At 41.1% G+C, this 11,737-nt stretch overlaps 1 protein-coding gene across 1 annotated transcript; it reads left to right on the plus strand.

The window, feature by feature from the left end:
• The first annotated feature begins 4,905 nt into the window (after window positions 1-4,905).
• apex2 (APEX nuclease (apurinic/apyrimidinic endonuclease) 2) lies at window positions 4,906-10,245 on the plus strand. The gene is made up of 6 exons (XM_056274920.1): window positions 4,906-5,032; window positions 5,168-5,251; window positions 8,203-8,383; window positions 8,509-8,652; window positions 8,741-8,810; window positions 8,960-10,245. Exons 1-6 carry the CDS (start codon window positions 4,918-4,920, stop codon window positions 10,097-10,099), a joined length of 1,734 nt encoding a protein of 577 aa, XP_056130895.1. The 5' UTR covers window positions 4,906-4,917; the 3' UTR covers window positions 10,100-10,245.
• The last annotated feature ends 1,492 nt before the right edge of the window (window positions 10,246-11,737 follow it).

Genomic DNA, 11,737 nt, shown 5'->3' on the forward strand with positions numbered 1-11,737 from the left:
AGTAACTTTCAGATATATGTAACAACACAGAATATGTATTCAGTAACTTTCAGATATATGTAACAAAACAGAATATGTATTCAGTAACTTTCAGATATATGTAACAACACAGAATATGTATTCAGTAACTTTCAGATATATGTAACAACAGAATTCTTATGCAGTAACTTTCAGATATATGTAACAAGACAGAATATGTATTCAGTAACTTTCAGATATATGTAACAAGACAGAATATGTATTCAGTAACTTTCAGATATATGTAACAAAACAGAATATGTATTCAGTAACTTTCAGATATATGTAACAAAACAGAATATGTATTCAGTAACTTTCAGATATATGTAACAAAACAGAATATGTATTCAGTAACTTTCAGATATATGTAACAAAACAGAATATGTATTCAGTAACTTTCAGATATATGTAACAAAACAGAATATGTATTCAGTAACTTTCAGATATATGTAACAAAACAGAATATGTATTCAGTAACTTTCAGATATATGTAACAAAACAGAATATGTATTCAGTAACTTTCAGATATATGTAACAACACAGAATATGTATTCAGTAACTTTCAGATATATGTAGCAAAACAGAATATGTATTCAGTAACTTTCAGATATAGTTAACAAAACAGAATATGTATTCAGTGACTTTCAGATATGTGTAACAAAACAGAATTCTTATGCAGTAACTTTCAGATATATGTAACAAAACAGAATTCTTATGCAGTACCTTTCAGATATATGTAACAAAACAGAATATGTATTCAGTAACTTTCAGATATATGTAACAAAACAGAATATGTATTCAGTAACTTTCAGATATATGTAACAAAACAGAATATGTATTCAGTAACTTTCAGATATATGTAGCAAAACAGAATATGTATTCAGTAACTTTCAGATATATGTAACAAAACAGAATATGTATTCAGTAACTTTCAGATATATGTAACTAAACAGAATATGTATTCAGTAACTTTCAGATATATGTAACAAAACAGAATATGTATGCAGTAACTTTCAGATATATGTAACAAAACAGAATATGTATTCAGTAACTTTCAGATATATGTAACAAAACAGAATATGTATTCAGTAACTTTCAGATATATGTAACAACACAGAATATGTATTCAGTAACTTTCAGATATATGTAACAAAACAGAATATGTATGCAGTAACTTTCAGATATATGTAACAACACAGAATATGTATTCAGTAACTTTCAGATATATGTAGCAAAACAGAATATGTATTCAGCAACTTTCAGATATATGTAACAAAACAGAATATGTATTCAGTAACTTTCAGATATATGTAACAACACAGAATATGTATTCAGTGACTTTCAGATATGTGTAACAAAACAGAATTCTTATGCAGTAACTTTCAGATATATGTAACAAAACAGAATTCTTATGCAGTAACTTTCAGATATATGTAACAAACAGAATATGTATTCAGTAACTTTCAGATATATGTAACAAAACAGAATATGTATTCAGTAACTTTCAGATATATGTAACAAAACAGAATATGTATTCAGTAACTTTCAGATATATGTAGCAAAACAGAATATGTATTCAGTAACTTTCAGATATATGTAACAAAACAGAATATGTATTCAGTAACTTTCAGATATATGTAACTAAACAGAATATGTATTCAGTAACTTTCAGATATATGTAACAAAACAGAATATGTATTCAGTAACTTTCAGATATATGTAACAAAACAGAATATGTATTCAGTAACTTTCAGATATATGTAACAAAACAGAATATGTATTCAGTAACTTTCAGATATATGTAACAAAACAGAATATGTATTCAGTAACTTTCAGATATATGTAACAAAACAGAATATGTATTCAGTAACTTTCAGATATATGTAACAAAACAGAATATGTATTCAGTAACTTTCAGATATATGTAACAACAGAATTCTTATGCAGTAACTTTTAACAATGCAAACGGGAGCGAGATCTCTTATTAAAATACAATAAATTACACTTGTGAAACAGATGTAATTAGAGAAAAAAGTCCTGTTACCCTTTATAGTTTAGGTAGATAAAGGTCTCAGTCACATTTGAGTAAAATAATCCTATTTCTATAAATGTCATAGGATCTTTTTTTAAAGATATTTTATTTTCACGGACCCCTTGCAATTACACCACGGACCACTAGGGGTCCGCGGACCCCCGGTTGAGAAACGCTGTATGTAACCCCACTTGTTCTTTGTGCAAAACCCCAGCGAGACGGTCGCACATTTATTTTGGGACTGCGCCTTTTCCAGAAAACCCTGGAAGGAAACTAAATGCTTTTATTATGTCTAAAGTCTGTAATAAATGTTTCCCATAAATGGGAATATGTATTGTTTGGTTTCCATGACACAAATAGTGCAAGCGACAATAAGCCTTACTTAATAAATCTTTTTTTTTTGTGTGCAAAATTTCACATCCATAAAAGTAAAATGTTAAACAATAAATCATTCTTTCCTGCTTTAATTATAGAAATTGAGAAATATATCTCTACCATTTCCAGGGGCACAAACAGAAAAGCAGTCAAAACATACGTATAATGCTTGCTTACATTATAAAAATGCACTTTCAATTTACCCCCTGGCAAAAGTGCTTTATCAGCATTATCATCATTATTATTGTTAATACTACAGTTCATTCATTTTCTTTATTTACTTTTGTTATGACCATCGAATGTGAAGGTGTACGGTTGTTCATAGTTGATTGGTCTGATGATGAAAACGTATTCCTACATCGTTTGTATCCTTGTCAATAAAAAGAAAGGGGGGGCTGTGGTTTGCTGTGCTAGTGTCACTCTGCAGCTTTCCCACTTTGTGCAGTTCGTGGGCATCTTACAGCGCTCCTGTGCTTGCTTGTATCTTCCTTTGTTTAAAATGCCCTTACTTTTTCTCCAGTGTGCGTGAACTCCTGCGTACTGATTGATTTGATCCATCCATCCATCCATTATCCAAACCGCTTATCCTGCTTTTAGGGTGGCAGGGATGCTGGAGCCTATCCCAGCAGTCACTGGGCGGCAGGCGGGGAGACACCCTGGACAGGCCGCCAGGCCACCACAGGGCCCCAAGAGGAAATCCAATGGTTAAATGTGTCACTTCTGTAGCTTCTGGTCTGGGATGGAGTCACACCGGAGCTTCTCCACTTCAGTAAATGATAAAGACATTTAGACGGTGTGTGAAGTGATCGAGGGCCCACTCACTTTGCCTGTGGTTTCTTCATATTTTACTGTTTTAATTTAAATTCCTTACTTTATTTGCTCTGTTTTATGCATCACACTCTGACAAGAGAATGTGGTATATTTTTTTTCCCATAGTTTTTGTAGTTAGGTTAATATAAGGCTATTAAGCTAACTTTATTATGGTCAGCATTGCATTAGCAGCCACTGACAAATCATATGAATGCTAGGTAAGTAAAAGCAGCCAAGGCACAGTAAGCATGGCGCATGGTCATTGTAGAATAAGATTGCAGATTACAGGGCATGACTGAACAAGAACCAGCTCTTAGCTGATGAGGCATATGAAAACATACTACAGGAGCATTAAAGAGACCTACTAAACAATCAGAGGCTCGGTAGAATTACATACCACTGTAATATTTTTAAGAGATGTGTTTTTGACATTTCGTTGTGATTTGATCCATCTACTCCTGTATTGTCACAATGTGTAGGTCTGGTGTGTGGTGTGTGTCTGCATGAGAGTCTATAAACGGCCAAACTAAAGCACTTGGGGCCTTGATTCTTTTTGGAGGTTATTGGGGATGATCAGGGGCTCCTATAAAAAATAGCAGAAAATTAAAATTATGCATAACTATGCATAAATATGCAAAATATGCATTTTTCTAAAAATGGCTAAAAACCCACGTTTCTCGGCATTTCAGATGATTCTGAGCATCTTTGATTTTTTTTCACCTATATAAAAAAAAATTCTGGGACTTGAAATGTTTTGGCATTATGCAAAATATATGCATTTTTGCAAAAATGCACTTATGATCCTCATTTTTTTGGGAGGTGGTAGGTATTGTTCCAGAGAGGACCAGAAAAATAGCAGAAATTTTAAATAATTATGCATAATTGTGCAAAATATGCATTTTCTAAAAATGGCTAAAAACCACTTTTCTCAGCATTTCGGATGATTCTGAGCATTTGGGGGGAGGGAGTTGGAGTGGGGGGGGTTAGGGGCAGGGGGAAGGCGGTTAGCTGGCAGGATGAAGAGGGAGATTTAGACGGGTGGAGAACCAAACCGCTACATTGTAGCGGGGTTCTTCTTGTCTCCTATATTATCAACTCTTATCGTTAGTGCCGTGAGCTACTCGTCACTCTCACGTGTGAAGCCAGCCCACTTTCTGAGTAGTTCGCTGAACTACGTCAGAAACCAATTTACTTGTATTTGTGATCAGTTAATTACTGTACTCTTCATCCCCTCAAACGATGATTGGCATCCAGCGTTCAGGCGCATTACTGTCACCTACTGCTCCGGGCTGTAGTTTCATTGGCGGAGGAGAAACCACCTTTATCTTTAGCGTATCACGCTGTCCAGCGCCGGTTTAATTCTGCATATTTTGACCAAAAAGCGCTGTACGCGATTAGCTTTGTTATTTGAACAAAGGGGGGGGGGGAATCAACATAAGAGAAGAGCTACGGACTGATGAAGACTTCGCTGGAAGCTTTTGTTTTTACTTTCCGCTGGAAGCTATCCGTTTCCGCTTTACTTTCCGCTGGAAGCTATCCGTTCCCGCTTTACTTCCGCTGGAAGCCGTCCGTTCCCGCTTTACTTCCGCTGGAAGCCATCCGTTTCCGCTTTACTTTCCGCATCGGCGCGTTGAACGGGGGAGCGTTTGTTGACGGTCCATCGCGGCGTGCCGTTGGAAGCCATGAAAATCGTCACTTGGAACGTAAACGGCTTGAGAACCTTTAAAGGCGGCTTTAAAAATGCCCTCGATTCCCTGGACGCAGACGTTATATGTGTGCAAGAGACAAAAGTGACAAGTGAGTCGTACTTTAAGACGTTGCGAAACGCGGGAGATGTCTAGCCAGCGGCGCAATTTGGTTTTACTGTGCATCTGAAACCGCGCCCCCGGGTTGTCGCTGAACATGCTTGTTCTCTAATGTGCCGCTTCACAGGAGACTTGCTCGGTGACAGAGCGGCCATGGTGGACGGCTACAACTCCTATTTCAGCTTTAGCCGCGGACGCAGCGGCTACTCAGGTTAGCAGCGTCTCACACCGCGGTGGTTGACGTCGAGCCATGTCCCCACCTTGCCCTTCATCCGGGCGGGGTGTACTCGGTTGTATGATGCGAACACAACTCATTCTCGCGCTAGATTATATGTTTAATGTTATTCTCGTGAGTTCTTCTGATTCTAAATTCTCATGTGTGTCATGTTGTGTCCACCATGTTGTGTGTCATGTTGTCATGTTGTGTCCACCGTGTTGTGTGTCATGTTGTCATGTTGTGTCCACCGTGTTGTGTGTCATGTTGTCATGTTGTGTCCACCATGTTGTGTGTCATGTTGTATCCACCATGTTGTGTGTCATGTTGTATCCACCATGTTGTGTGTCATGTTGTATCCACCATGTTGTGTGTCATGTTGTCATGTTGTATCCACCATGTTGTGTGTCATGTTGCCATGTTGTATCCACCATGTTGTGTCATGTTGTGTCCACCATGTTGTGTGTCATGTTGTCATGTTGTATCCACCATGTTGTGTGTCATGTTGTCATGTTGTGTCCACCATGTTGTGTGTCATGCTGTCATGTTGTGTCCACCATGATGTGTGTCATGTTGTCATGTTGTATCCACCATGTTGTGTGTCATGTTGTCATGTTGTGTCCACCATGTTGTGTGTCATGTTGTCATGTTGTATCCACCATGTTGTGTGTCATGTTGTGTCCACCATGTTGTGTGTCATGTTGTGTCCACCATGTTGTGTGTCATGTTGTCATGTTGTGTCCACCATGTTGTGTGTCATGTTGTCATGTTGTATCCACCATGTTGTGTGTCATGTTGTATCCACCATGTTGTGTGTCATGTTGTGTCCACCATGTTGTGTGTCATGTTGTCATGTTGTATCCACCATGTTGTGTGTCATGTTGTGTCCACCATGTTGTGTGTCATGTTGTATCCACCATGTTGTGTGTCATGTTGTATCCACCATGTTGTGTGTCATGTTGTCATGTTGTATCCACCATGTTGTGTGTCATGTTGCCATGTTGTATCCACCATGTTGTGTCATGTTGTGTCCACCATGTTGTGTGTCATGTTGTCATGTTGTATCCACCATGTTGTGTGTCATGTTGTCATGTTGTGTCCACCATGTTGTGTGTCATGCTGTCATGTTGTGTCCACCATGATGTGTGTCATGTTGTCATGTTGTATCCACCATGTTGTGTGTCATGTTGTCATGTTGTGTCCACCATGTTGTGTGTCATGTTGTCATGTTGTATCCACCATGTTGTGTGTCATGTTGTGTCCACCATGTTGTGTGTCATGTTGTGTCCACCATGTTGTGTGTCATGTTGTCATGTTGTGTCCACCATGTTGTGTGTCATGTTGTCATGTTGTATCCACCATGTTGTGTGTCATGTTGTATCCACCATGTTGTGTGTCATGTTGTGTCCACCATGTTGTGTGTCATGTTGTCATGTTGTATCCACCATGTTGTGTGTCATGTTGTGTCCACCATGTTGTGTGTCATGTTGTATCCACCATGTTGTGTGTCATGTTGTGTCCACCATGTTGTGTGTCATGTTGTCATGTTGTGTCCACCATGTTGTGTGTCATGTTGTCATGTCGTATCCACCATGTTGTGTGTCATGTTGTGTCCACCATGTTGTGTGTCATGTTGTGTCCACCATGTTGTGTGTCATGTTGTCATGTTGTATCCACCATGTTGTGTGTCATGTTGTGTCCACCATGTTGTGTGTCATGTTGTATCCACCATGTTGTGTGTCATGTTTTGTGTTATGAGCCACTAGCTCACGTGTTGAACCAAACGTACAGAGCACAAAGCAATATGTGTAAGTTTACCTGTGTGTGTGTGTGTGTGTGTGTGTGTGTGTGAGGTGGTTGTGTCCACCATGTTGTGTGTCATGTTGTCATGTTGTATCCACCATGTTGTGTGTCATGTTGTCATGTTGTGTCCACCATGTTGTGTGTCATGCTGTCATGTTGTGTCCACCATGATGTGTGTCATGTTGTCATGTTGTATCCACCATGTTGTGTGTCATGTTGTCATGTTGTGTCCACCATGTTGTGTGTCATGTTGTCATGTTGTATCCACCATGTTGTGTGTCATGTTGTGTCCACCATGTTGTGTGTCATGTTGTGTCCACCATGTTGTGTGTCATGTTGTCATGTTGTGTCCACCATGTTGTGTGTCATGTTGTCATGTTGTATCCACCATGTTGTGTGTCATGTTGTATCCACCATGTTGTGTGTCATGTTGTGTCCACCATGTTGTGTGTCATGTTGTCATGTTGTATCCACCATGTTGTGTGTCATGTTGTGTCCACCATGTTGTGTGTCATGTTGTATCCACCATGTTGTGTGTCATGTTGTGTCCACCATGTTGTGTGTCATGTTGTCATGTTGTGTCCACCATGTTGTGTGTCATGTTGTCATGTCGTATCCACCATGTTGTGTGTCATGTTGTGTCCACCATGTTGTGTGTCATGTTGTGTCCACCATGTTGTGTGTCATGTTGTCATGTTGTATCCACCATGTTGTGTGTCATGTTTTGTGTTATGAGCCACTAGCTCACGTGTTGAACCAAACGTACAGAGCACAAAGCAATATGTGTAAGTTTACCTGTGTGTGTGTGTGTGTGTGTGTGAGGCAGGGGACACTGCAGTCATTCTGCAGTGTCCCCTGCCATTAGTTAAACTATAGCCACTACCTACACACCGTGGTTGTGCTGGGCAATATGGAAAATATTATCATCACGATTATCACAAGAGATTTTACATGAAATCCAAATATACCGTATTTAAAAATCCCGCTGCGGTTCGTCACACTGAATCACGGTATGACGCTATCCAAAGTTCAACCCAACGTAATCACCGCTGAAAGACGACACAACGATTATATTGAATTCTTGCACAGCCCTACTCTACAGTATGCAGACCTCAAATGTACCATCCCTTCACTCACATGTACAGGAGTTGCCACTTACTGCAAAGACAGTGCTGCCCCATTTGCTGCTGAGGAGGGTCTTACAGGCCTGCTGACCAACCACGAGGAGACAGTCGGATGCTATGGTGACCATGCAGAATTCACCAGTGAGGAATTGCAGCTTTTAGACAACGAAGGGCGCGCTGTCATTACTCAGCACAGAATGATGTAAGAGGAAGGGAAATACCCTGACGTTTCAGTTGGGGTGCTTTGTTTAAGCATGCACTCGTGTGACACATAAGCTTAAGCATATTATATATTAAGTGTTCATCCCTATTCTTATTTTTCCACAGGTGTCAAGACCAAGTAAAATTGGTTGCAATTGTTAATGTATACTGTCCACGGGCCGATCCTGAAAAGCCTGAGCGAAAACGGTTTAAGATGCAGTTCTACAGGTTGCTTCAGTGTCGGGCTGAAGCCATACTGGAGGCTGGGAGGTGAGGGTTTAGGAAGATTTTAAAGTGACATTTTAAAAGACGTTTGAGCATTGTGAAACAAGTCTTATTTCATGGATTTTTCTTTCAGCCATGTCATTGTTTTGGGAGATGTGAATACATCTCACCGGCCTATAGACCACTGTGACCCCACTGATATTGTAAGTAAAGGATGAGAATACCATCATGTTAAAGCGTTCCCTTTTTCCAACAATGATGACTAATAACAGTTTTACATGCACGACAAGAGTTCACAGTATTACACTACTTGTAGTTATACTCTGCTTGTCTTTTTCTTGTCTTCACTTAGGATGACTTTGAGGAGAACCCTGGAAGGAAATGGCTGAACAGGTTTTTGCACAGTAACGGTGAGGAGCAACTGGAAGAAGAGAGTGGGGTAACTTCAGCAGATCCCATCCATAGTGGAAAATTTGTGGATACTTTCCGCTACTTCCACCCGACACGTACCAATGCCTTCACGTGCTGGTCCACTCTGACTGGAGCTCGGCAGACCAATTACGGCACACGTATTGACTATGTATTTGCTGACTACCAGCTGGCCAAAGAGCAGTTTTTGGCAGCGGACATCATGCCAGAGGTGGAGGGGTCTGATCACTGTCCTGTCTGGGGGGAACTCAGGTGCACTCTCCTAGCCAGCTCGAAGCTTCCCTCTCTCTGTACTTGTCACTTACCAGAGTTTGCTGGCAAACAGCAGAAACTCTCCCGGTTCCTGGTTAAGGTGGACCAGAAATCAAGTAAAGCTGAGCTCAGTGATTCATTACCTGGATCTCAAGAGGCTGAGGAGAGGCGGGAGAATGTAAATCCCCTCGGAGTGGAAAACCAGTCTGTAACGAAAAGGACGTTGGCTGTGGAGTCTGCTGTCCCGAAAGCAAAGAAACGTAAAATGATTAAAAGCTCCTCAAAGCCGCAGGGCAGCCTCCTTGCCTTTTTCAAACCCAAGCCCACCAATGTCGTTCCAGCTGTGGAGTCCCTTTCCAGTCATTATGAAAAAGTGCCCGGGCTAGATGCGGTGACATCACAGAGCTTTCAAACAGGACACCCTACAGGACAAGATGTCTCAGACAAAGCCAGGGACACCGAGGGTACCGCGGGTCTCTGTAGCACATCACCGGCGCTACCTCTGGTTACTGCCAGAGAGGAGAGGGGTCAGAAGACACAGACAGATGCTCAGTGTTTAAGTTCAGGCCCCACTGTGGGACCTGCAGGTCCAAAGAAGGGGGCTTCGCTACTGTTTTGGAAATCGGTGCTTCACGGGCCACCCCAACCACCCCTTTGTAAAGTTCACAAGGAGCCCTGTGTGCTGCGTACTGTAAAAAAGGAAGGGCCTAACCTGGGCAGACAGTTTTTTGTTTGTTGCCGTCCTCAGGGACATGCGTCCAACCCGGAGGCTCGATGTAACTTCTTCGCGTGGGTTGACAAGGGCAAATGAGACGCGCGTTCGCTGCAAGGGCACCAAATCTACCCCAACTCGGCGAGCAACTTGAAAACAACTCTGGCCCCAGCCGTAGTGCAACTTGTACCCATGTCTCGCTGTTTTACAGAAACCAGTTGTGTTTTTAACGTTAGAATAAAGTAAGAGGGTTTTCTATGTCTGTGTTCTGCTCTTATTCTTGCTGCGTCCGCGTGTTTACGAGGGTAATTCAATAAGGCTGTTCAAGTTCACGGACCCTCCCCGTAGGACCCGTCATGCAGCTCGAGCCCATTATTGTACATTCATGTAATTAACGACATCTGCAGCAGATACTTCGGTTTTTTCCCAATGTGGCGTTCATGTCGATAGTCGGGATTGCAGTGACAAGCTGGTGTCCACTAGATGGCGCAGAAGTGACGGAAGAAAATCTGGGCCAGCGACAGGAAAACCAATTTCTCGTGACGTAACAGCCCACCGACTTGGCATGGCCGGATGACTGACTGAGTAGAACCAGCACGGTAATAAGAACCACGGAAGTAGAGGCTTTCTCACTTTTAGGCATGTGGCGGCGCTAGAGGCGTAGATTACATCGTGAAGTCTGGGTGTACAGATCATATCTCGTGTCGGCCCCCATCTATCAGTGCCTGGGTGGGGTGGGGGGTGGGGGGAAAGATGAACGCTGACAGTGTCTAGAGTTCTCTCAAGGAGCGACGGCGGCCACACGTGGCCCCGCTCTGACCCAAAAGCAGCAGGGCGGGGCCTGTGCTGCATTCGCAGCGAATCCGGTAAACGGCGGATGACAAACCGGAAGTCATTCTTGTACGACACCGGCGACGTTGTTCATGGACTCGTCAGGGACCACAGCAAAGATGACTTTCTGGTCAACAACCTTCTTATTTTTGGGGAGTTTTACGTCGAAATACATGAAAGTGAAACCCAACTTTTGTGTGTTTCACAAGGAGTTTCGGTAACACTTTAGTATGGGGAACGTATTCACCATTAATTAGGTGCTTATTAGCATGCAAATTAGCAACATATTGGCTCTTAATTGGTCGTTATTAAGTACTCATTAATGCCTTATTCTGCATGGCCTTATTATACAACCAGTAAGCCATGAACTATGAGTTTTCCCTCTATAACCTCAGAAGTATTGCTTATTAGTAGTACCATCTCAATATGCTTTGCTTAGTGTGGCCTTTATAAGGTGGTAGTACCACAAGAAGAGTTATTCTCCCTTACTAACACTTAATGAATATGCTCTGTTCTTACGTAACAACACACAACACTACAAGTGTTCATAGTGTTAAATTACTCTAAATTAAGTTTTTGTTACTTAGAATATGTTCCCCATACTAAAGTGACATCTTGATCATTACTAATTCGCTAGTAATTAAGTTTTTTTACGTAGAATATGTTCCCCATACTAAAGTGACATCTTGCTCATTACTAAATTACTGTAAATTAAGTTTTTGTTACTTAGAATATGTTCCCCATACTAAAGTGACATCTGGATCATTACTAATTCACTGTACATTAAGTTTTTGTTACTTAGAATATGTTCCCCATACTAAAGTGTTACCGGAGTTTCTTGCATATACAAAGGCCCTTAAAGCCATGACAAAATAAGAATGCAGTGAAACTTTTTAGCATAATAGA

The sequence above is a fragment of the Lampris incognitus genome, chromosome 2, assembly GCF_029633865.1.
Source record: "Lampris incognitus isolate fLamInc1 chromosome 2, fLamInc1.hap2, whole genome shotgun sequence".
NCBI classification, from domain to species: Eukaryota; Metazoa; Chordata; class Actinopteri; order Lampriformes; family Lampridae; genus Lampris; species Lampris incognitus.

Bases quoted from the DNA above. Each gene is read 5' to 3' on its own strand.
- apex2 (XM_056274920.1), top strand. From the start codon at position 4,918: ATGAAAATCGTCACTTGGAACGTAAACGGCTTGAGAACCTTTAAAGGC. The intron at 5,033-5,167 runs GTGAGTCGTACT...GCCGCTTCACAG, and splicing joins GCAAGAGACAAAAGTGACAA to GAGACTTGCTCGGTGACAGA. The intron at 8,384-8,508 runs GTAAGAGGAAGG...ATTTTTCCACAG, and splicing joins ATTACTCAGCACAGAATGAT to GTGTCAAGACCAAGTAAAAT.